The sequence below is a fragment of the Ochotona curzoniae genome, unplaced genomic scaffold (assembly GCF_017591425.1).
Source record: "Ochotona curzoniae isolate NIBS_2020 unplaced genomic scaffold, NIBS_Ocur_1.0 scaffold_1852, whole genome shotgun sequence".
NCBI classification, from domain to species: Eukaryota; Metazoa; Chordata; class Mammalia; order Lagomorpha; family Ochotonidae; genus Ochotona; species Ochotona curzoniae.
In genome coordinates, this window is record NW_024467087.1 from 30924004 (window position 1) to 30950886 (window position 26883).

Consider the following 26883-nt stretch of genomic DNA (forward strand, 5'->3'; position numbering starts at 1 on the left):
AACCACATATGCCTAATGAAAGAAGTTACACCCTCTCCTACCAAAAATCAAATATCGGGCCCGGTGCGGTGGTGCAGTGGTTAAGGTCCTCGCCTTGCATGCCCGGGATCCCATATGGGCGCCTGTTCTAATCCCGGCAGCTCCACTTCCCATCCAGCTCCCTGCCTGTGGCCTGGGAAAGCAATTGAGGACGGCCCAAAGCTTTGGGACCCTGCACCCGCGTGGGAGACCCAGAAGAGACTCCTGGCTTTGGATCGGCATAGCATCGGCCGTTGCAGTCACTTGGGGAGTGAATCATCAGACGGAGGATCTTCCTCTCTGTCTCTCCTCTCTGTATATCTGCCTTTCCAATAAAAAAATAAATCTTAAAAGAATCAAATATCATATGTTTTCCCTGATCTGTAATAACCAATACACAAAATATTTAAAAAGTACTCCATTTGAGTGATATTAACATCATGAGATTTTATTACTTATTTATAGCCTTTGTTTATATTCCTGAGAAATAGGTTGTTTCTGTTTTTCTACTTGCTATGTGTCAATATCTCTGTGTAACAGAATGTTAAGCCTGTGACTGCAAAGTTAAATGAAAATGCGCCCTGACAAAAAATAGGAAAAAAAGAAATAAGGAAGAGAGAGGTTAGGTGGGGAATGTGAGCATGAGGGAGGCTAGATGGAAGTATTGCTGTGCTCCTAAATCTGTATAATGATGTATATGGAATCTGTTTATTTATATAGTTTTTTAATTAAAATAAAAAATAGAGGAGGAGTAAAAGAAAAAAATCATAGAGCAACAGGTTAAGCCACCACCTTGGATGTCTAGATCCCATATTAAACTGGCATTGAGTCCTGCTTCAGCTTCTCATATAGCTTCCTGGTACTATGCAACTCTGAGACACAGCAGATGTTGTCAAATACTTGGGTCCTGTCACTCACATGAGATATCCAGACAGAACTTTGTGCGCTCGGCTTGGACATAATTTGGCCCTTGCTGTTGTCAGAATTTGATGAGGGAATCAGTAGATGGGCAATTTCTCCGTACGTCTGTCTGTGTTTTTCTTTCTACCTTTCAAGTAAAATAAATGAAATAAAAGATGAAGAGCTCTAAATTTCTATTTATGACATAGAGTGATATCTAGGATATAAAATTAAGCAACCTAAGTGAAGGTTAAAAAGTCAAATAACAACACCTATCTTTTAAGCAATGAATAAAATAATTTTTTGGCTTATTGGTTAGTATTTTTATAGAGGAATGTTGGAACAATAAATTAAAACAACACCTAAAATGTAAGTATGTATGTGGATGGACAGTAACAGAATGGATGGAGTTATCGCATAAGGAAGATTTCTTAGTGTTACTTCTGTGTGCAAAAGCTTGTATTTTTGGGACTAAGCTCAGAGGCCTAATGGCTAAAGTGCACCGGGATCCCATATTGGCACCAGTTCATATCCTGGCTCCTCCAATTCCCATCCAGCTCCCTGCCTGTGCTCTGTGAAAGCAGTCAAGGGCAGCCCAAAGCCTTGGGACCCTGCACCCGCGTGGGACCTGGAAGAAACTCCTGGCTTCTGGCTTCAGATTGGCTCAGCTCCAGCCATTGTGGTCACTTGGGGAGTGAACCAGTGGATGGAAGATCTTCCTCTATGTATCTCCTTCTCTCTGTAGATCTGCATTTCCAATAAAATAAATTATAATAAAATTATTTATAATAAATATAATAAATTTATTTATAATAAATAAATATTTAAATGACTGCATTATCAATTCAAGGAAATGAAAGATAAAATAATCACTGAAGGGTTTCAAAAAGTGGAGTACTGACAGCAGAAATGCTTTCCACTTGTTTTAATGTGTCACCTACAAATGATCCCATGTGCTTAATTACCAAAGTTGAAAGCAAAGCCAACAATAACAACAATCTCCTTACCTTTTGGTCCAGGTAACCCATCCAAGCCAGTGCGTCCTGGAGGACCCGGGGGTCCTGGGAAACCACGATCACCTTTTGGACCAAGTGTTCCTTTGAAACCTGGGAGTCCTGGTTGTCCAGGTGGTCCAGGTAATGCAAATCCTGGTTCTCCCTTTAGTAAACACATGACAAAACACAAAACCTTCCATGATTTTCCTGGTGTTTACTGTTTAATGTAGAGGATTTAAAAGAAAAAATGCAAGGCAATATTTTTATATGGGGGTTGGGGGATAATAATTACGTAAAAATTACTTGTCATTGTTGAGAGAAAATATCTAGAAGGATAAGAAACAAGCTTTAGTAAAACTAAATGAATTGATTGGTTTTAAGATAAGAAAGAGATGAGAAAGTGTGATATTAAAGAACAGAATGAGTGAAAAATGTGACTATAGGATATTAGACAACCCAATTAACAATCTTTACACTTATTTCAGTTTCTTTTTATTTAAAAGAGAGGGAAGGAAAGGCAGGAGCAGGGAGAGCTTCCATATAAATTCCTTCCTCACATACACACAAAACCTGAAGCTAAGAACTTAACCGAGGTCTCCCACATGGTGAGGGAGACGGGAACAGGCACAGAGAATCACATACTGGGTCCATTATCTGTTGCTTCCAGGGGTGTGCGTAAGTAGAATTCTTGAATTGGGAGGAAGTGGAATAAACATCTTTCTGTCTATATCTCCCTTTTTCCCTGATGCTCTCCCTTTCAAATAAATACATCTTTAAAAATATAATATTCATACTAAAATAAAATAATCAACCAATATAGAGAAACGGTTTTCTCTTGAGAGCTGAGGTAATGGGCAACTGTTCATCTTATGGAAAAAAAAAAAAAAAAGGATAGTCATGAAGCACAGGGAGTTTAAATTAAGCACAGAGAAACCAGAAGAATGATTAGGATAATTATATGCAATTGCAGCTTGCTAAAGGTTGACTGAAGAAAGTTTGAGATTAGATAAGATGTAAAAAAGGATAGAAAAGCACTCAGAGTTTTATTTATCACGATTATCACTAGGTCATTAGCAGTAATTTGCATCATGTGTATATGATGGTACTCGGGCAGAGGAGCCCTGTACAGGAGAGCTTTCACATGATATTAAACACCATTTGGACAAATCATCACATTGACATGGCCAGAGATGAAATGGGATAATGATTTTATAGAGAAGCACTATTCATTCCGCTAATCAGATAACTGGCCATTCCAAAGCAAGTCCACAAAACTGTTTTGTCCAAATATGATTTCTTGAACTATTTAAGATGGCTTAGGGCTAAACATTTTTAAAGGAAAATATAGTCAGTCAGGTTTATTTACATAGTCAAAACTTGGGAAGATGTCTAAATCAGAGACAGGAAAGCAAGGGAGATAGAAAAATGAGAAGGGATACATTAAAATGTCCCAGACCTTCAGTCCTGGAAAACCTGGTGGACCAGGAGGGCCTTCTAGACCAGTTCTTCCAGGTGTCCCAGGTGCTCCTGGAGGTCCTGGAATTCCAGGAAAACCTGTAAAATAATAAGTAATTTTTCATCTCCGAAAAAAAAAAGATACTTTACATTAGATATCCAAAGTTGTAACGCATATCTTAACCTTGTCAAATTAGGCTTAGTGACTACACCAGATGTTAAAAGCACAATGACACCTTCTTAAATGACTACTTAAGATTCAGCTGTACAGATACCCCATCTTGCTTCTCAATAACCAAATGCTCTTACTATTCACAGAGTTAATGTGTGCGGATATATATTCTTGCAAAAAAAAAAAAAAAACTAAAAACTATCACATATCAAGATTGATCTAAATCTAAGGAATAAATTTCACAGAAGAATCATAGAATTTTCTACTGATTATTTCTGAACGTAGCATGATAAAGAGCCCATTCATGTAGCTCCAGAAATGAATTTAAGACTATTGCAGACATAATATCACAGGCAACTAAATATGACACTGTTGAAAGTGCTTGAAATGTGTACGGACATGTTTAGGAGTGGGGAAGCAATGCATACCCTTGCCGTTCATGAGAATACATTCTGTGAGGAATAAAACACAGTTGAAGCCATAGCCTTACAAAATTTCAATAGATTAAGAGAATACTATTCAAGACAAAACACTGCTTGGACACATGTAAACAATAGATCTGTTTTTTATTATAATCCATTAACTCAACAAATATCTACTGAGCCCTTACTATGTGCTTGCTTTTTAGCACTAAAAAAATACAACTGTAAACATAAAGAGCAACTATTTTTGTGCTTTTTCTTAGCTCATATATCATTTGTGGTTATCTCGGACCAGATATTTTCATATCTGGTTTATTTTAGACAAAAATAATGAAATCACAGTATACACATGCTGTGACTTTTATTCTTATTATTTACTGCACAGAGAAAAGGTATAATTAACGTATTTAATTTGTGGAATTAAATACATCAACGCTCCAATAAGCCTATATTTCACATCATCCAGTCCGACATACCTTTGGGACCAGGTGGTCCAGGAAGACCAATTCCAGGGATTCCTGGTTCTCCTTTGCTACCAGGTATGCCTGGTAAGCCTGGTTGGCCTGGAAGTCCAGGGTCACCTAAAAAGAAATAGTAGTATTTTGAAAGAGAACTTTTTAAAGAAAGAAGTCAACAAGTGTCAGAGATATTTTAAAATAAATTCCTTGCATACCTGGAAGGCCTACTTCCCCATCTCTGCCTGGAACACCAGGCAGGCCAGGTTTCCCTGGCTGAGTTATGGTTTGACCTGGCTCACCTTTAGGACCTGAGAACGAGAATGAATCCATGGTGAATTACAAGTGTTTGCTGTACAAAAAATAACTTTTAATTAAAAAATGAAAAAATAAAATAATAAGCAACCTTTTGAAAACGAAAACAAACAAAAATCCACAAGAAAAATAATACCGCATTGCACAATCATGGAGGATACTAAAGAAAAGCATGGAATTTCCAAGAGAAAAAGCAACTTCCATGACTGAAGATATGTGATGGTTAATCTTATGTGTCAACTTGACTGGATTAAAGGAGTCCCCAGATAACTAGTAAACTAGTATTCTGGATTTGCCTGTGTGGATGTTTCTGGAACAGAATGCATTTAAGAAGGATTCATTCTCATTCAAAGCATGCAGGTACCATCCAATCAGCTGATAGAACGGACAGAAGAGGACAGAGGAAAACTAAACTGATTTTCTTCCTCCTTAGAGTCAGAGCACCCATTTTCCTTACTCTTAGATATCAAATCTTGAGGTTACCCAGACTCTAGACTCTGGGACTTGCAACTGCTGTCCTCAAGATCTCAGGACTTTGAAATTAGACTGAGCTAAGAAATAATTTCTTTAGTTCTCCAGTTTCCAAATGACCTGCAGTGGGATTTCTCAACTTCCACAATTGTGAATCAATTCTGCAAGTAAATCTCCAACCATCTATCCAAAAGGTCTTTAAAAACTGTACATCAGAACACCCAAACAATTAAATTGTAGTAATCAAAGAAAACTGTTTAGCTTTTTATATAAGCCCTTTTAGAGATATGTAGGGAACTGTAAATAAACAAAATCAATAAAATACATAGATAATAATTAGACAAGTAGATTTTCATAGCTGGATAGATGGTTGGAGACTTAATGAAACGTTTCATTAACTGAAGCAAGTGCGAAATCAGTTCATCACAAAAACTTCTGAAACATGACACAAAACCACTAACCGCAAGGAAAATACTATACAATGATAATATATTTCTACTTTTAAACAATACATTTAAAACAGAAAAAAATCCAATCAGAGAAAACATACCTGGCAGTCCTGGCTGACCTGGGTTTCCTGCCACACCCTGTATGCCTTTTTCACCAATTGGGCCTGGAGGGCCAAAACCAGCAGGGCCCATTGGTCCCATATTTCCTGGGAGACCTGGCAAACCTGGGTTCCCAGGGGGACCTCTTTCACCCTTAAAGGCAATTCCACCCTGAAAAAGGAAAATTTGAGTGCAAAAACACACAGAAATAAGAGCTCTCTGTTGGCTGGTACTGTTGATAAAACTATGGAAATGATGTAGTGCTAAATCTTCAAAGCTCTATAAATGACTGATGCAATGAGATGGTATATGCAGTCACTCGACTTAGCCATTCATTTCCACAATAAATATTTTTGAGCTGCTACTACATATCAAGTCCTGGTGATACAGCAGAGGATAAAAGTAGACAAAAATCTCTGGCCTCAGAGGTCTAACATTCTAGTGTAAATCAAGAAAGCTGGAGTCTAGGTAATTTATAACTCTTCCTATATATCCGGTGCTGTGCATTAATTACAAGACTGTTCATTTATGTTCAAACTTTTGGGTGTATAGCACATTTAACATAGTTGTCTACTAACATTTCTAAGCTTACTATGTAAAACAAATTAGTTTTCTGGTTCTCAGATCTAAATAAACTCAAAGCTCACCTAGTCAAAGCTGATAATACTCAGAATAATCTATTAAGAAAAAGTTTATAAAACAACTGAGACAGATTAGTAGTGAGGAAATTCTACACAGTCACTATGTGCCGTAACTCTGCAAAATCACATTTTTAAAGCACTGACTGGGTTTTCATCATGAAGCCCATCCCCTTGGACTGAGTTAGGAAACATTTTTTAAGTGACAATTTGATATCACAAACCAAGACTATGACATTCACTCACAGGCTCTCCTTTGGGGCCAGGAGGTCCTGGCAACCCATCTTGTCCTGGGGTGCCAGGTAAGCCAGGAAGTCCTGGAGCGCCAGGGGCACCCAACTCTCCTTTGTCACCCTTCATTCCTGGAAAAGTGAGGATGTCACCAGGTTCGCCTTTACTTCCAGGAAAGCCTGGAGCACCTGGAGCTCCTGGTAAGCCCTGGGGGAGGGAGAGGGAGTGGAGAAAACAAGAAAGGAAAAGGAAGAAAAAGAAAAAAGAAGTCAGGGTTTTTTCCTCTAATGCTTTCTTTTGTTTGTTTTTCTTCATCAACCAACCCAAAAACATTTAGTGTACACAGCACTGAATCATTTGAAGCATGTGAATTATAGTCAAGGAACAAAATAAAAAATCACCATTCAATAGGAAATATATAGAAAAATAGCTTTATGTCTAGCATTTATTTTCCTCCCCCCTATAATAAAAAATCAAAGTGCACATGGCTTTCTTCAACATCTTTTCATTGTCCAATATGTTGAAAACTTACAGGCAATCCTTTGGGTCCAGTTGCACCAGCATATCCTTTATCACCCTTCTGTCCTGGGAAACCAAGAGATCCTAAACAAATACAAAATAATGAGAATGTGAACACGTGACAAAGTTCATACAGAAATCACCAAGTCAGGAAGTCAAACTTCAAAGCAAAAATACCATTAATTCTGTTTAGATCACATTTTAATTTTCCTCTTATATGTTCTCAAAATAAGTAAACAATCCTTTTTTAAAAATAAGTAGAACATTTTATGTTAAATTTAATATAGTAACTTTAGGTATTTTCAACTCTAAATCATTTTTCTTTTTTTTCCAGAGCTTACAGGTATCAAATACCTATTCATACTGACTAGGGTCGTGATTATTTTTTACTTCTATTTATGTTTATTGTGACCAATACAACATTCCTAAATCTTTACCAGTCTTCTCATTGGTTTTTTATCTCCTGACATCTGGTTTATCAGAAAAGTATGGTGCCTACAGCTTAAACAAGCGGGTTCTGCAAAAGGATCTCTGTGTCAGTATATCATCACCAATTGCAAGTACTACATGCAGAGTCTCCACTCTATAGCTATTCAATTGGAAGGTTCGAGGCTGAGGCCAGAAATCTCGATTTTAATAAGCGCTCCAGGTGATTCTGACGCTCTCTGAGGATTCAGAAAGACAACACTAGAAGTACGAGGCTAGATTATCCTCCAGTGGCACTCATAGTCTTGCTCAAAATGTTTCCAAGATCACATTGATGCTCTTAAGAAACACATACAGTAAACAGAAAAGTCACAGCTATGGTGTCTATCCTCAGCCCTCAAAAACAGAGTGATTTTAAGAGAATCTTGGGTTATCCCTAGTGGCAGTGCAGTAAAACAGTTTTGATCCTGATAGAAATCAAGTATTGTTTTAATTGGAAATGGACAGGAAGGAATTTGCATATAAAGAGGAATAGTGTCAATTAGTTGTGATGCTTGAACAGAAGCAGTGCTTCTTAAAGACAACAGTAATAAACTCCCCAGAAATGAGAAACTCTGCCACTGGTAATTATATTCAGGTTATAGTCATTTCATTCTTCCTCCAGTTTTCTGAAGAAGGAATTCTCATTCAGTATTAACTACATCCCTATATGAAAAATACATAAGATTTATTTCCTGGAATATTGTCAAAATACTAGCAAATATTGGTAGCTTCAGCTATTAGAAACAAGAGTATACTTCATCTAGTAAAAGACACACGCATTTCGTGTTTATTTATAGACCCAAACGACGAGCTATGAAATGAGAAAATGGCCAACACGCAAATCTGGGGGCTCACAAAAAAACTAGCCAAGAAATATGTTTAGAGATTGACTTGAAGTTTGATGCTTTACCTGGAGGACCTGGGAGACCTGGCAGACCAGGCTGACCTGGAGGGCCTGAAACACCAGTGCCAATACAGTTGAAGCAGGTATCACCTTTTTCACCTATGGGAATTATAATTTTTGGAAAACGTTATTGGAAAAAAAATACAAGTAAGTTCTTTAGATGTCTTCTAAGTAAGTTAGTGCAAAGACAGCATTCCTACAGACTAGAGAAGTCTACATGTAGAATTGATTCATCTGGCAAATATTTAGAACACATAGTGTTTATAGGAGAAACAGAGCTGGGTATTCCAGTGATGAGGGAGAGAGTTCAGTTTTATGGAGGGTGGTCAGCAATGAACTCCTTGAAAAGTTAAATTATGATATAACAAATTTTAAAGGACATAGATTACTTAAAGAATCAGTGAGCAGATCAAGTTACTGGACTAGAGAGAAGATGAAAACCAGTTAGAGAGTTAGCATTATAAGGAGTGAAAATCATAAAACATCATTGGCTCAGCTCAGACCACTGAGGCCGTTGGAAGACAGAACCAGTGGATGGAATATCTTTCTCTCTTTGCCTCTCTTTCTCTCTGTAAAGCTGCCTTTCCAATACAAATAAATAAGTCTTAAAAAACAGTATTGTATAGGCTGCAATAAACACTGTGGTTGTTAATATGAAGGAATGAAAAAGCCAGTAGAATAATTAAAGCAGAAAACCAAGCTTCAGTTTTTATTTGTTTGTTTGTTTGTTCAGATTTATCTATTTTATTGGAGAGTCAGATGTACAGAGAGGAGAAACCAAGAGAAAGATTTTTCACCTGCTGATTCACTCCCCCAAGTGGAGTGAATGGCTGGAACTGAGCTGATCCAAATTGGGGACCCAGAGCTTCTTCTAGGTCTCCCATGAGGGACAGGGTCCCAATGCTTTGACCCAGTCCCTACTGCTTTCCCACACTACAAGCAAGGAGCTGGATAGGAATTGGAGCAACTGGCACTTGAACCAGTGCCCATATTGGATCCTGGTGGATGCAAGGCTAGGATTTAGCTGCTGGGCCTCAACACCAGGCCACAAACTTCAATTTTAAAAGGATGTTTCTGGCTTCCATATTAAGGTCAGACTCCAAGGGTAAGTATGAAACTAGGTAATCAATGTAGTGATCTAGGAGACAGATGATGCTAGCTCGTGCTAGAGTAACAGCAATAAGTATAATCAGCCCAGTCAAACCTGTTACATTCTGTACACATGTGAAAGCAGAGTCAAGGGGAGGTTCTCATGGATCATACATGGAACACGAAAGAGAGGAATCGAAGATGCTCTCAGGCTTACTATCCATGTAACTAGAATGCAGGCAGACATAATGACCTGCCTAAGTAAGGAGAAGATATGAGTAGAATATTTGTGCGGGAAAGTGGCAGAGATTAGGACTTCAACATGATAAGGACGTTAGGCTCAAAATGTTAACTGAGTAAGGCCATTCTTAGAATTGCATCTGTAAATCATATTGCATCTGTTAAGAACTTAAAATTACATTAAAAAGCATTTGAGTAAAATGTTTTGATATACAAATTTAGAAGAAAGTAGATATTTCTGAATAGGAGACACAAATTTGAAATTTACTGGCAAGTAGATGGCATTAACAACCATCAGATTGGATGAATGAGGATGGATAAAGAGAAATAAAGGTTGAATTTCAGGGCATTTCAAAATTAAAAATTGGAGAGATCATTCGAAGATGTGTAGATGGAAATGTAAAAAAAGACTATTCAGTGATTATTATAAAGTCATAGAAATTATGACAGCTTGGTATTGTTGCAGGGAGACACAAAGGAACAGAAAAAGAGATCAAAGGCTCACTCACGTATGATCACATAATTAGTAAATTATAGTGCTAATGGATTTAGTAAAGAATTGATGATCTTCTGTACTACAGGACTGAGTCAACTGAAATCCATATGTCAATAAAGAAATTTGATCGCTCCTTCAAACCGTATAGAGAAATTACCTAAAAATGTATTTAGGCACTGTAGTTGTTTCAATGATATTCTTCTAATCCATGCATGAAATTGAAAAAAAAAAGTATTATATCTAAAAGTTAAATGAGTAAAAATCTGGAAGAAAACATGGAAGAATACACTCAGGTCTTTGGGATAAGCATAGAGTTTTAAAATAAGGAACAAAATCAAATAGGGAACAATCTTCACTAATCACAAACAGGATATTGAGAAATTTTATCTCAGTTAATAATGTCTGACAAAAGACAGAAATATAAAAGCAAGTCAGAATGAGGGAAGATATGTGTCATACATACATCTAACAACTAAATTAAGTATGGGGAAATATAGGCACTTTACAAACCAGAAAACATAAACCATTACCGAGAAGCTTATTATTAATAAATCATCTCAAAGAAGAAAGTTTAAATCACTTTGGAAAATGGCTTGGTGACATCTAGGAAATAAAATCTACACCTCTCTTATAACTCAGCAATTCCACTCCCAGCATAGCCTCAACGAAAATGATGTCTACGTCCGACAATAAACAAGTAGAAGAGGGTGTCAGGGAGATTTCATTATAATAGTTCATGAATGCATTTCTATGAAGATTAGATTGGATATTGAGGTACATTTACACAATGCAATACCCAAAGGCAAAGGAAAACTACTATTACAGACAGAAATGTGGATGGAGCTCTCGGACATGATATTCAGTCAAACAAATCAAGTACAAAAGAGTTCATACCATATGATTTCATTTAAATGAAGTTTATCACTCAAGATTAGGCAAATTAATGTATAACAGAGTATAAAATCATAATTACATGTAGAGATGCTGACTATGGTCCACAAGAATGTTGGAAGGTCCCAGACGTGTTTTACATTTTGTTTTAGATGGTAGATATGTGGAATGAATACACACAAACACACACGCATTCATGCAGCTACCAGGTAGTTGTGAAGAAAACATACAATATAATGTACAAGAGCCAAGTAAAGAATGCTGAAAGAAAGGGAAAAACAGATTAAAAATGACTAAAACTTGCCATTTCAACTAGTAGGGCACAGGGTTTATGACGAATTTGAACAGCATCTGTGGAGTGGTAGGGAGAAAGTAAATGAAAAATCCTGGCAGGAGTGTGTTTAAAAAGAATGTGGGAGGGCCTGGCGCGATAGCCTAGTGGCCAAATCCTCACCTTGAATGCGCCAAGATCCCATATGGGCACCGGTGCTAGTCCCAGCAGCCCTGCTTCCCATCCAGCTCCCTGCTTGTGGCCTGGGAAAGCAGTCGAGGACGGACCAAGGTTTTGGGACCTGTGCCCGCGTGGGAGACCCAGAAGAGGCTCCTGGCTCCTTGGCTTCAGATTGACACAGCCCCGGCCGTTGTGACTGCTTGGGAAGTGAACCATCAGACAGAGAATCTTCCTCTCTGTCTCTCCTCCTCTCTGTATATCTGCCTTTCCAATAAAAATAAATAAATCCTAAAAAAATAAAACAAAAGAACATGGGAATATATAGAAGCCACAAGTAGAAAAGTTTTGAGTTTTGTTTCAAATCTGAGCAGAAGAATGGAGGAGTAGCTGACAGGGGAACTGGAAATACAGTGTTTTGCTTTGTTTTGTCTTTTTACATGGTAGGGAAAATATGTTTATGTGAGAAGTCTTCAAACAGTTCATGGAACATGCATATTACTACAAACAGTGAATCACTTCCAAAATATTTTTACATCGAAAAATGTATCTTTTAATTTCATGTTCTACAAAATGTTTATAATGTCTACATATGATGTTGAAAATGATCTGGCAGAAAGGAAACAATTGATAATGTGAACGAGGAAAGAATTTCTAGAACAAAATCCTTGGGGAAACAAGAAGAATGAAATCTAGTGCAAACAGAAGAAACACTTGTAAGGTAGAAAAATTAACAGTGATCAGCAAGAAGGCTGAACTTGAACCAAAGATATAAACATAGGTGTAAATGTGGTAGCGATGGGTGAACCTTCTCTTCTTACTACTTTAGTTGCTCAGTAAAGGTAATATCAAGCCAAGGATCTTAAAATGAGAATCAGAAAGGAGATGTAACAAGTGTACACAGAGAGAAGAATATGCAGACTCACAAAAGTGGAAATTTGCATCTTCTAGGCTACATTGTTGTTCCAGGTGAGTACAGTCTAAGAAAAGAATGGCAAATGATACCAACAGTAGAAGACTTGGATTACAATCACTGATTGTGGAATATAGTCTAGGTTACTAGGGAAAACAAGCACCAAAAAGTTGAGGGATGGAGCTGACACCTTGAAATAGCAGGCTAATTGAGCCTTCTGCACTGTGACCCCATGTGGGCACCAGTCCTAGTCCCAGCTGCTCCACTTCTGATCCAACTCACTGCTTCTGGCCTAAGAAAGCAGCGGAGCATGAGCTGAGTCATTGGGGCCCCTGCACCCACGTGGGAGATTTAGAAGCTCCTGGCCTTTGGATCAACTTTGGACATTGCAGCCATTTGGGGAGTGAACCCGTGGGTGGAAATCTCTCTCTGTCTCTGCCTCTAGTCACTCTGGAATTCTAACTTTCAAATACTATATATTTTAAGTTTTAGGAATGGTCAAAGTTGGCAGATATCAGTGGTATCAGAAGAATTTTGTAGTCATGGTATAAGTAGCAAGCAGATAGAGAGGAGGTGGTGATTAGAAAAACAGGATTGGTAACATCAAGATTATAGAAGTGTTTACTATTGATAGTGAGATAGTCTTGGGGTGTCTGACCATGGGTGTCAGTAGCTGATTAATATGGAGGATACAGGTTATTTGGCTGATTATTTCGGGTCATGAAGAACTAAACATGTTTAAGGATCCAACCTTTGATTCCTTGTTCTCCTTGGAGTCCTTTCTCACCAGGCGATCCTGGAGGGCCCGGAGGGCCTGCTTCACATAGCTCATCACCTGAAAGAAATTGAAGATAAGACAGAAAAATAATTGTTGTGCACTATGCAGGAGATAAGCAAAAAAGAATCCTGACAGGATGGACAAAATATCTGTTTTCAGTCACCTTTCTATAGGAATAAAACTAATTATAAGGAAATATATATGCGTATACAAACACATATACATGCATGTGTATATATGCATATATATGTATACACTAGTATACATGTATATATGCATACACATGTATATATACGTGTGTATAGTATACATGATGTAACTGATAATAAACACTATTTGGAGAACAAATTTAAGCATAAAGAAATCACCAAAACCCAAGAAGAGAAGCAAACAAATGTGTCAGATATCAAAAAGAATGACACCAACCTTCACCTATATTAACTTAGAAGTTAAATACACAAATCAACACAACACAGTAAGAGAAAAATGAAGCTTACTAGGAGGTATGTGAGGGCCAGGAGGCCCAGGAGGCCCCGGAAGGCCAGGAGGCCCTGGCTGTCCATCAAGACCGGGAGATCCAGGAATAGAGATTCCAGGTGGCCCTTCTTCACCTTTCTGGCCCCTTTCTCCCGGAAACCCAGGGGGTCCAGGAGGACCTACAATTGCAGTCCCTAAGATGAGAAAAAAACACCCATTAAAATGATCAAAGCTATATTTCAGAGATAACTTTAATTCTAATGAAACATTAAATAACCTTAAGATCTCCAATTAACATACAAAGATGTGTCTTAACATATAAAGGACTATTTTATTTTTATTCTATTACTACAGTAAAATATCTGAGAGAAGTTATTTATGAAGAAAAGAGGCTTACTTAGGTCATAGTTTTGGGAGGTTTAAGGGCAAGATGAAGCTTTCCTACTGGTAGGGCATCTGGGGAGGGTACGCAGGGGAGGACTCAGGAACCCAGGGACAGACAAGGACTCAGCCTGACTCACACTTTTAGAAACACTCTTCTTTCCACTCTCCAAAGAGAAATTAAGCTTCCACCCTCATAGTAACCACTAATTCATGACTTTGGAGTTTAAATGTCTGCATAAATTTGCCTGCTGAATTATGTTTAACCCACAGTAACTGAGTATATTCTAATATTTTCTTTCTAAGAGATTCAACATTTGGGAAAAGGATTAAGAAATTTCAAATAATGTGATAGTTTGAGTGAAACAATATAATTTAGCTTTATTACTTTTGGAAATTACTAATAATGTTCTTGCTACCCTTTGATACTTCGTTTTCTTCATCTCAGAAATCCCAAATATAAATTAGCAAAAGGCATTTTATTTTTTCCATATGAATACGACTCTGTCACCAGACAGCTCTCTTTTCCATTATTTAATCCATATCATAAACATTCTTTTCATTACTATAATCTCATAAGAATTTAAAAAACGGACGGGGCCCAGTGCAGTAACCTAGCAGCTCAAGTCCTCACCTTGAACGCGCCAGGATCCCATATGGGTGCCTGTTCTAATCCTGGCGGCCCCGCTTCCCATCCAGCTCCCTGCTTGTGGCCTGGGAAAGCAATCGAGGATGACCCAAAGCCTTGGAACCCTGCACCCGTGTGGGAGACCTGGAAGATGCTCCTGGCTCCTGGCTTTGGATTGGCTCAGCTCCGGCCATTGTGGTCACTTGGGAAGTGAACCAGTGGATGGAAAATCTTCCTCTGTCTCTCCTCCTCTCTATATATCTCATTTTCCAATAAAAATAAATAAAATCTTCAAAAAATGGTAAAGCAAACACATCCATCTTGGTTCTTTTTAAAATGCTTCACTACACTTACAAATTCAGTCTTTGGCTTCATTTTTAAGAATGGGTGGGACTGTTTTGAATTTAATGGTTAACTGCTCTATGACCAATAACTCACAATATTTATTTCTCATATAGAATAATAATTAAGCTTGTCTTCCCATTACTTAGTGAGTTGCCATTCTTTACCAATAGCTTTTTAATTCTGCAAAGCGATATCACACATCTTTCGATAGACTGTTTCTTGGGTTTGCTTGTTTCATTACTATTGTAGATGTGTCTAATTTCCTGACCTCGTTCTCCTCTATTTTGTTCATAAACAGTGACAATGCTGCACTGTCTTTACAATATCAGAGTAAACCTTGCTCCTAATATTGTACTCGTTAGAATACGGCTGGATTGATTTAATCGTTCTTAAATTATTTATTTATCTAGGTGAGAGGCAGAGCACCCATCAACGGCTTCTCTTCCCAAATGAACACAAAGACTGGAAGGGGAGGCGGAGGCCAGAAGCCAGTAGCCAGTAAACAATTCCAGCTCTCTCGTATGACTGGCAAGAACCTCAAGTATTTGAGCCATAACAATGCTGCCTCCCAGGACCTGCACGAACAAGAAGCAGGACATACGCCAAACCAGATACTCTGCTATGGAACATCAGAAACTTTCAATATTCTTCCTTTTAAAAACGTTATACAGATCGAAGAAGTTTCATGTATTTCATAGATAGTATTTTTTAAAGATTCATTATTTATTTTTATTGGAAATTCAGATTTTACAGGGAGAAGGAGAGACAAAGATCCTCCATCCACTTGACTCCTCAAGTGACCGCAAGGTCTGGAGCTGAGCCAGTCGGAAGCCAGGAGCCTGGAGCCTGCTCATGATCTCCCACATGGGTGCAGGGTCCCAAAGCTTTGGGCGGGTCCTGGAATGCTTTCCCAGGCCACAGGCAGGAAGCTGGATGGGAAGTGGAGCACTCAGCGCACAAACTGGCGCCCATATGGGATCTCGGAGCACGCAAGATGAGTACTTTAGCCATTGGGCTACCGCACCGGGGCACCATATGTACAGTTTTAAGAACATAATGAAATTTCCCACATTACCCATGCTTACCCATTTCTTCAAATTTTTACAGTGGCATACTTTCATTGTACTTTGTAATCACAAGCTTAACTCATCACTAAAGAAATTATTTAATAAGCAGTAAATAGGAAACCCAATATTCTTGAAGAGCATAGAGAATAAGCTATAAAGACAATCAAATCTCAAAATGTCTATTTTGCTCATATACATTGCATTTTTGTAGTATTACATATAATATATACATATACATGTATATATGTATATATAATATATACATATATTATACATATATACATATATTATACATATATAATATAATATATACATATATATATAAGTTAACACAAATCAGGGAAAGAATATTTGTGTTTTTTGGGGGTTGGCTGTATTTCTTTAAGCATAGTGGCCTGCAGCTGCATTCATTCTGCAGTGAAAGTTCATTCTCTTTTTTTTCTACAGCTTAGTAGTATATCATTGTGTATATAAATCCAAGTTGTTTTTCCACTCATTAATTGATGGACATGTGTGCTGACTGTATATCTTAGCTCTCGCAAATTGGACTGCTATAAGCGAGGGGATGGCTACTGATAACTTTTTCATATGTTGATTTCATGTCATTTGGGAACATTCCCAGGTGTGACTGATATCTTAACCACTAGGTTAAATGCCTACCCTGATTTCACATTATTTTATTTGGGTTTATTGCTCCTATGCTAATTAGTGAAACTGATTTACAGTTATTCCTACTATTATCCCCTTGTGGCTTGATACCAATAAAATTAAATTGTATTTCTTTGTTTTAGAATGCTCTCAGTTCAAAATATGTAAATTATGATTTTTTTTAAATTAAAAAATTTGTTTGAAAAGCAGTCAGAAAAGGAGGGCCAGGGAAGAGATAGATCTCTCATACACTGGTACATGCCCCACATGTGTGCAAAAGCCAGGGCTGGACCAGGCTGAAGACAGCGGTACAGAACCCCACCAGGGTTTCCCAGATGAGTGGCAGGAACCCCAGCACCATGACCTCCACCTGCTGCTTTCCAAGCTATCATCAGGAATTGGCAACTTAAAGTGAAGCCAGGATTATATCCAGACATTCATATACAGGGCGAGGGCATCCCAAAGGGTATGTTGACCACTGTGCCAAATATCCGCAACAGCAATTATTTGACAACCTGGTAGAAAATGTTAATAAAATTATAAAAACACCCATTAAAGCAATGTTTTGTTCATGGAAATTTTTACCATTTCACAATATTCTATGGTAAATAGGTTTTACCTACGTTTTCCACTTTCTGAGGATGATTTCAGTAGTGTTTTCCTCTCTTTAATTAAAACTTTATTTCATCTAGAATTTTGAATATAATTCTGCAATTTGATAGCTTTTGTTAATTTGTTAGTTATGATATTCAATTCTTTACCAATTTTACTTGTGATTTATTTTTACCTTGGTTGCACATGCCTAGCATCAATGATATTAACATCTTTTCAAAATATTATCTTTTATTTTCCTCATTCAAATACAACTGCTTTAGCTTGTTTTTACATTTTATTTTTATCAATTTTCTTGCATATTTTGTGCTTATTTTACTTCTTGTCTGTGTGTGTCTCTGTGTGTGTTTTAAACTTACCCCATCTACTTTTAGTCTTTTGGATTCTGTGATAAGAATATTGCATTGGCTGTATTCAGTGAGTTTTGATATACAACCCCTTCAATGTTGTTCACCTGCAGTTTGTCATTTTTGCTTCTGTTACAAATTTATCTCTAGAGTTAATCATAACTGCACCATATCTGTTGATTTTAGTTGTTATTTTGTCACTTCATTTCATTGTGATCACACAGCCTGTCCTGGATACATTTATAAGATTCTTCCTACCCTAGTAGAGCCAATTTCTATAAACAAATGTGTGTTTTAAAAGAATTTATATATACATGAATTTCAATTTCTTTTGTGCAACAATAAACATTTTAATTACATTTTCCATTTCTGTGTATATTTGTGTATTCTTTGCTGCTCTCATATATATATACATATATATATCTCCTGATGTTGTTCAAATGGTTTAGCTCTTATAACTCATAATTCTATTTTGACTACAATTGTGTGTTTTCTACCCCATCAGTTTCAAATAAATCAATCAGCTACATAAACAAACCAAACAAAAACATGCGCTTGTTTTAGTCTTCTGTGAGTGCTGTGGCAAGAACGGATCTGGATAAGTGGAATAGAGTTACAATGAACAGCAAAGACAGTGAAAACATGTGTTTGGAATCTCCAGCTAGACAACGACTGTACCAACACTTTGGTGACATAGGTATCGTTAGTTTTCATCCATTTTATATGTTGAGTATTTGTCAATTTGGTCCTTGTAGTTAATGCATTTTCACTTTGTATGTCCAAAGCCATATTGCCAGATACACAGCTTCGTGCCTTTGATATCATCACGGTATAATGTATCTATGATATGTCTGCTTTTTATGGTATTGTTTGCACTGAATTCTATTTCATATTGCTAAGCCAGTTTTCTTCTTGACATTATTTTTCCATATTTTACACTTTCTCTTGAGCTATGCATACTATGCACAATATTCAGATACCTTAATTGCACCTAAATTGGTGTATAGTCTTTTTACATGTGTTGCCTGCTTTGCTTTGATTTTAGCTTTTATTGAATGGGAGATTTTGTTTACTCAGTAAGTTAGACATTTTATTTCTACTGCAGTGTTTACTATTAAAATTTAAACTCTCTGCTTACACCAATATTTTTTGAAAAGTTTGCCGTTAATAATACTTCTGCTCTCCAAACAAGACAGAAAAACTTGTTTATCCATTAACCTCCTCATATTTTCCCTGTACCTCACATCTCATGCACATAATGTTTGCAATTAAAATTCCAAGTTGTTAGTTAATACACCTTTGCTATTTTTGTTTGAAATAATGAATGCTTCTGCTAGGCTCCGGCAGTTGCAGTAACTTGAGGAGTGATGCAGCAGACAGAACTATCTGTCTATTCTTCTCTCTGTAAATCTTTCCAATAAAAATAAAATAAATCTTTTCTTTTTTTTTTCTTTTTTTTTTTTTAAAGATTTATTTTTATTATTTTTTTATTGGAAAGGCGGATATACAGAGAGGAGAGACAGAGAGGAAGATCTTCCATCCGATGATTCACTCCCCAAGTGAGCGCAACGGGCCGATACTATGCCGATCCGAAGCCAGGAGCCTCTTCCGGGTCTCCCACGCGGGTGCAGGGTCCCAAAGCTTTGGGCCGTCCTCGACTGCTTTCCCGGGCCACAGGCAGGGAGCTGGAAGGGAAGCGGGGCTGCCGGGATTAGAACCGGCGCCCATATGGGATCCCGGGCGTGCAAGGCGAGGACCTTTAACTACATGCGCCACCGCGCCGGTCCCAAAATAAAATAAATCTTAAGAAAAAAGAGAGATTTATTTCATCTACTGGACCACTTCCCAAATGCCCACAACAGCCAGGCCAATATAATGAACCCGGACCTTTATTCACGTGTCTCAAGTAGCTGGCTGTGAATCATGTAGTTACGTTATCATTTGCTGATTCCTAGGTCCATTCCCAGGAAGCTTGATTGAAACCTGTGACAGATTTCAATTCTGGGTACTGCTGTATGGTATGCCAGTATCTTAAGCAGTGGGCTAATTGGTTATATTACAACACCTACCCCAACCTTGTAATTCTTACTATATCCTTGAAGAATTTCTTATTTCAATTTTCTTGACAAAATCATGTAGCTAGTTTAGTGCCATGAGATTAGAAATCAAATGCAAATACTTGTATATGAAAAATATACATTGCTCCTTTTCAGAGGGATATCAAATATCACTCATACTATCATGTTAATCCTTCATTAGCTACACATTTTTGAATGGAAAAGAAACACAATTTATTGAGTGTGTGTGTGTGTGTGTGTGTGTGTGTGTGTGTGTGTGTGTGTGTATTCCAAGTAGTGTACCCAATGATTTTTTAAAATTATCACTGCATTTCAGAAAACTATTAACATTCTAGTCAAGAGAATCGATCCATTTATAGTCAAATTATAAATGTTCCGATATAGTGTGTGTCTTCAAAGGGAATAGTCAACAGCTTAGGAAAGTTTCCATAGGGGTTTCTAGCTAAGTTTCTGGAATTCTACTGCTTAGTATTTCTATATAAGAAATCTTGCTAAGCTGGGCATTAGTAAAGCATCATCCCCTTTCCCAACAATAAAAATGTGATTTATTCTTCCATTGTATCATAATATTGTTTGATGTAATTTATTAATTGTGAAAGGTAGAAAAGAGACTCAGGATAAAAGGGCACCATTCAAGTGAGATTTTTCAGTAAAACAAGCAAGAAAACAAACAAAAACCATGGAACTAATATGACACAGAAACACATGGTTTAGTCAGGATACTGTAAGCACAAGGCTATAAGTACATTCTCTTTTACCTGGAGGTCCAGGAAGTCCTGGCGGACCCTGTATTCCAGGAAATCCTCGCTCTCCTTTTTCTCCAGGCAAGCCAGGCAATCCAACATTTCCTTTTTCTCCTATAGTTACACCTGTTCCAGGTCTAGGAATTACCTTGTTTATGAAAAAAAAAAGACATATAAAGCAAAAGAATGCAGTGGTTACATATCAGTGTAGAATTATCCATTTCACTATTGGTTAGATGTAAATTTAGTACTATTTCTACATAAACTGTGAGTACCAGCTTTGTCCTGCAAACATTTGGAAAATGTCCAATACCACTTTCAAAATTACTATCCCCTTAACTCCCAGGTTTACAAAGCTAAATACATTTTTGATGTTTCTTCTATAGTAACTCACATGTTATTCATTCCAATAACCTAAGGCTTACAGTTCTTTTTTTTTAAAAAAATTTATTTTTATTATTTTTTTTCATTGGAAAGGCGGATATACAGAGAGAGGAGAGACAGAGAGGAAGATCTTCCGTCCGATGATTCACTCCCCAAGTGAGCGCAACGGGCCGATACTATGCCGATCCGAAGCCAGGAGCCTCTTCCGGGTCTCCCACGCTGGCGCAGGTTCCCAAAGCTTTTGGGCCTGGATGGGAAGCAGGGCTGCCGGGATTAGAACCGGCGCCCATATGGGATCCAGGGCGTGCAAGGCGAGGACCTTTAACCACTTGCGCCACCGCGCCGGGCCCTACAGTTCTTTTTTGAAAACATCTCTCCAATTTGTCACCTTCATTCCCCTTGCCATAGTTGCTGAAGGTATACTTGGACTAAGAGAAGCACCACTGAGCTTGTCGTTTTCAGCTAAAACAATATACTTCTTCTAAAATTAATTTTTGGAGGGGCCCAGTGCAATAATAGCGTGGTGGTTAAGGTTCTCGCCTTGAATGCACCAGGATCCCAAATGAGTGGTGGTTCTTATCCCGGGAGTCCTGCTTCTCGTCCAGCTCCCTGCTTGTGGCCTGGGAAAGCAGTTGAGGACGGACCAATGCCTAGAGACCCTGAACCCAAGTGGGAGATCCAGAATAGGGTCCTGGCTCCTGGCTTCGCATTGACTTGGCTCCAGCCGTTGCAGCTGCTTGTGGAATGAACCATTAGATAGAGGATCTTCCTCTCTGTCTCTCCTCCTCCCTGTATATCTGACTTTCTAATAAAAATAAATAAATCTTTTTTAAAAATGAATAAAAACTTTTTTTCTGTGTTGACAATCCTTAAAGACAACTTGCTCATTTCTTCTTAGTATATCTGTTTTATCCCTGGACTCTGTCAAGTCCCTGATCATTTGCATTATCTCTCCCACATTTTCATCTATTATTTCCAGCAACGAACTTTTTAAGAATGAAGTTTCTTTGATTATAACCATTACATATTACTCACACAATTTGTCTATGTATTTACATATATCATTCATAACATCTGTAATGCTTCCCGCAATATTTCCCTTTATCAAGACACAAGACTTTCTACTTTTGTAAAGAAAATGTATCTTCCTGGAAAATAATGCTGATTAAATTAAAATAACTCAGCAGTAACTTTTGCTCTGTTGTTGAAATAATTACTTTATTTTGAATTACACCTTACCAAAAAAATTACATTTTAAAGCTTACCTCATATTGTGTGCATGTGTGTGTGTGTGTGTGCGTGTGTGTGTGTGTGTTAGAGAGAGAGAGAGAGAGAGAGAGAGAGAGAGAGAGAGAGAGAGGAGACTACACAAAAAGAGACCAAAAACTGTGAAACCTATACTTGTGATAGTCATTAAAAAGGGAAAGTGAATTATGGGTAGTTGCAGCCTCAAAATATCCATTCCTTCCAATAATCATCAAAATGCTATCATCTCATTGTATGAGCAACCTATTTCCTGTGGAACAGAAACTGATGTTCAAATGAAAGTTAAGAGAAATGGTCTAAGACATTCTTTAAGTTTACCTTCATTTAATATAGTGTAGTCCGAAGTCACTTCAGACCAAAAATGATTGGTGTTACTAAAACATCTGGGCATACAGAATAGGTTTTGTGATAATCACACGTATGTGACACGTTTGTGGCTTTATCACCATCTAAAGTCACAAGACTTATCAAATTTCAATCAAAGGAAAACTAAGGAATCAAACATTAGCAACGATGTGTTATTATCAAGGTTGGAAATATACTTCACTTAAATTGTATAGTGAACACAAACATGATAAAATAAAAAAAAACCCTGTAAACGCCACAATTATCCTTTCATAGAATAGTTTCCTACATTTGTTATTAAGACTCCCTAGGAAGGACACATTCAGAAAAGAGGTGTGGATCAGACAACTATAAAATATATTGGGACCAAATCTATCACTTCCCTGAGCTCTATTGGGGAAAGGATGGATTGTCATTACATGGGACCTTTATAAGCAACACTTGCACCACCTACTGGCAGCTTGAGAAATGATTTGGCAATCATGCAAAAACAATCCAATGCTGTAACTGTGGATATTTACTATAGAGAAGTAATATACACTCAGAATAAATGCAATCTTTTTGAGTTCAGCACTAAGGAAGTGTTTAGGTGAATGCAGAAACTTTTAAAGCAGCGGACACTGGTGATAACTAGAAATGAGAAGTTGCATCTATGAAGAAAACTAGGGAATGTAGATTTGGGGAAAAATTAATAAATTAGCATTAAACTTGATAAATGAATACTAAAGCAAAAACTTACAAGTCCAGGTGGCCCTGTTGGGCCAGTGTCACCTTTTTGTCCCTGTTCAATGCAATTATAAGACAAGTTAGTAAAAAATTACATGATCAATTTCATCAAAATATGATTATTAAGTTTCACAAAGACCCAGAAATAAGTAATAAAATACCTCAAAGAAGAAAGAAAAATAGCATAATGAAAAACAACTGAGCTTATCTGAGAAAGGTCTGTGGTATCTGAGATTAACTAGCTATGTTATCATAATTAAAACAAATCCTCTGGCATACATACAAAAATGAAAACTTTGAACTGGCCTTCAACAATATTTAAAGCTAAAACATTCTTTAATTTTAACTTATTGTTTTCTACCAAAAAATACTCCAAAAGGAAGATAGCAAAAATTGTATCATTAGAATCAGTCAAAATCATTATTTGCTGAACATTTAACCGTGTTCTTTTTCGTAAAACCGGTGAAGGGTATAGTATCTTTGGAAATGATGGATTTAAGCATCATTGGGTAAGCGAATGCATTCACAGTTGATTTTATCAGTTTTCCCTTAAAAAGTGTTAGGAAACAATTTCACACACATCTGTTTCCTTTACCAGCAGCTACAACAGCACAAAGAACACAGTACTCAACTACTGTCCCACTGGCCGAAATTCAAGGATAGATGTCTCTCTCTTACTTATACTTTGATTCCAGACTTTCTCACAGAAACCTTTTTAGGTCTTTTAGTCTAAGGCATACTCTGTCATAAAAGACCATTTACTGGTAGTCAGCAGGCAGACATGCAGTCCATGGCAGCAGCATGCGCAGGCAGGAGGGAGACCCTGAGCAGTGTCACTAACAGAGCTGTGTGCTACGGGAAGTAACCCGCATTTGCTGAGCTTTTGTTTCCCTTTCTTATGGCTTGCATTCATAGGAGCGACCTCAGAGTGTTAGAATAGCATCTTATCTTTAGTCAGCTCAAACTTTATGGACTGATTCATAAACTACTGGAAAAATAAAACTCTACAGTTTAACTTTAAGAAAAAAGGCCATTCACTGATTGAAAAAAAAAATGATCATTCTAAGTATTTACTATCTACTTTCATTTTAACTGCGCCCTTCAGCCATGCTAAAACATGGACACAGAGATAAATGCTAAAATGTTTCCCTTCTGCATACATGAAAGTTCAACGCATTTTGTTTCTTGCTTTAAAAAAAGTTTTATATTTGGTTTTGATACAGAGCAATTAGAAATCAGAGGTTTGGAGGACTATATATTTTGTAATCTGCTAAAAAGATTGTAATTGTGTCCTCCACACATCCTTTCAAAGTCACTTTTAAAATAGGAAACTAAATAATGATGTCAGGCAGGTTTCATTGCCCCAGAGGAAAATCACAACTGCAAAGAATGAGCCACCGACAGACGATAATTGCCAACAGAAGGTTTCGGAAAGACAGTCTGAATTCCTACATATAAACCTATTCAGTATGAGGATTTCACTAGGATAGTGCTAAATCCTCTTTCTGGAAAACAAAAATTCTGCCAGTACATGCTCAAAGGAAATGAACTTGCTTTTCACAAAGGGAATTCTAAATCCAAACAATCAAGCATGTATTTCTACTACCGGGACTGTGATTTTGGGCAATATAAAAATTTTAGATGCTGTGACATAAAAAAAAAAGATTTCAAAACTGATCTCAGAAAAGGAGTATTTTGAAAGATAACAGCAAGTTATTTAGAACTGTTTCATTACCAACTAAATATTGGGGGAAGAAACGGATTATGCCAATTCTTACCTTTTCACCATCCCTTCCTGGCTCACCAGGGTAACCAGGATCACCAGGCAAACCCTTCAAAACACAAAGGAAAAATAACATCAACAAAAAGGATGCCATAGAGGACTTCACAAAGTCTTCTCTACAGAGCAAGGAGAGCAGGTACAAAAGTAATCAGAACGAACTTTTTAAGAAATGTGGAAATTCTTGCAGTGATCTATAAAATGGTTTTTTTTCTTTTTTTTCTAAGTATATATTTGAACAAAGCACATGCTCAACTCAGGCGTAAATAAATTTTTTTTCTGATCTTTAACACTTCAGTACAATTTATGAATCTTCTGATATCAGAGAAGATTTTTATTAAACATTTACATATTTCTCTGATTTTATATAGGGCTATGTAATCACATTATTAGTCATTTCCTTTTATTCCTTCAAAGGACCTAGATCTATCAGGCATCTATATGATAGCAGCATTATTCCATCTCTAGAGAAATAATAAGGTTTATTTCCCTCCTAAAAACCATGGCATCACAGTAATCTGAAGTTAGTGAGAGTAGAGAAACTTCACAGACAAGGCTAGCTTATGGAAGCTGAGAAAATAGAAATATCCAGCAGAGATGGAAGAAGCATTCCCAAGAAGTCGGCAAGGTCCTCAGAGTGTCTGTTACATTCGGGTTCGCACTGCGTGCTCACTGGGCAAAGACTCTAGAGATAGCACAAGTTCCTGGGGAGGAAGCAAGAGTGCAAGGATGCTGTACAAGACTGGGCAAGGGCATGGTAAGAGAAGACTTTGTCTCACAAGCTGTCCCCTCAGACTCCTAGATATGTACAGGCCTCCCCAGGTTTGAGGGCCCGAGGATCCTCTTCCCTCTCACGTGGAAGACATGATCTGCCAGAAGCACAATTGGGGGAAGCTGGAAGCTGGTTGCGAATAAGCACTCACATTATTCCAACTGAATCAAGAGTTTGAACTGTCACAAGATCTATCTTTTTAGTAACTAGAATAATTACTTATTGCTAGTTTTTTTTAAGGAACTGACTTACCTAAAAAGGTAAGTGCTTATAGGAGTTTTACTCATGAGGGTCAACACCCCCAAAAAGCCAAATATCCTTCCGTGAGTAAATGGATAAATAAGTCTTGGTACACACACTTAACGAAACACGGATTATTTCTGCAACAAAAGGAATGAACTATGGATGTCTAATTAATACATTATGTTACATGAAATAATCCTGACTTTAAAGGCTGTGCATAAATCCATTCATATGGCGTTCTACAGCAAACAAAATTATACAGATGATTATCAATTCCATTCATCAGTTAACAACAGAAAGTTAAGGAAGAGGGAGTAGAGAAGGGGATAAGTACAAAAAGCATGAGGGAACTTTGGACAGCGATGCAGCTGCCCTGTTATGATGATTATGCAACTGTATATGTTTTTCAAAGCTGTGCAAAGCTAAAAAAAAAAAAAAGAAAACCAGCCTGAAGATTGTTTTATTTTACTATACATGAATTATTTCTATAACTACGACTTCAAAAAACATAGGAGTCTTAGGATCAGTATTGGGGTAAGCCACTGCCTACAACATGAGCATCCTATGTGAGCCATTGTTCAAGTTCTAGCTGTTCCACTTCCGATCCACACATCTGGGACAGCAGCAGAAGACGGCTCAAGGCCTTGGATCTTTGAATGCACACTGGAGACCAAA

General features: G+C 37.4%; 1 protein-coding gene across 2 annotated transcripts in view; it reads right to left on the minus strand.

The window, feature by feature from the left end:
• The window catches only part of COL4A5 (collagen type IV alpha 5 chain), a 185485-nt gene that overhangs the window by 63275 nt on the left and 95327 nt on the right, over positions 1 to 26883 (minus strand). For both annotated transcript variants that reach the window (XM_040999806.1, XM_040999805.1), the window contains exons 17-29: positions 25192 to 25245; positions 23427 to 23468; positions 20708 to 20840; positions 13864 to 14037; positions 13340 to 13423; positions 8518 to 8610; positions 7153 to 7223; positions 6636 to 6827; positions 5754 to 5922; positions 4636 to 4728; positions 4439 to 4543; positions 3370 to 3467; positions 1926 to 2076 (exon numbers count right to left, since the gene is read on the minus strand). In XM_040999806.1, coding sequence (XP_040855740.1) covers positions 1926 to 2076; positions 3370 to 3467; positions 4439 to 4543; positions 4636 to 4728; positions 5754 to 5922; positions 6636 to 6827; positions 7153 to 7223; positions 8518 to 8610; positions 13340 to 13423; positions 13864 to 14037; positions 20708 to 20840; positions 23427 to 23468; positions 25192 to 25245 — 1459 coding nt within the window. The remainder of the gene's footprint in view (positions 1 to 1925; positions 2077 to 3369; positions 3468 to 4438; positions 4544 to 4635; positions 4729 to 5753; positions 5923 to 6635; positions 6828 to 7152; positions 7224 to 8517; positions 8611 to 13339; positions 13424 to 13863; positions 14038 to 20707; positions 20841 to 23426; positions 23469 to 25191; positions 25246 to 26883) is intronic.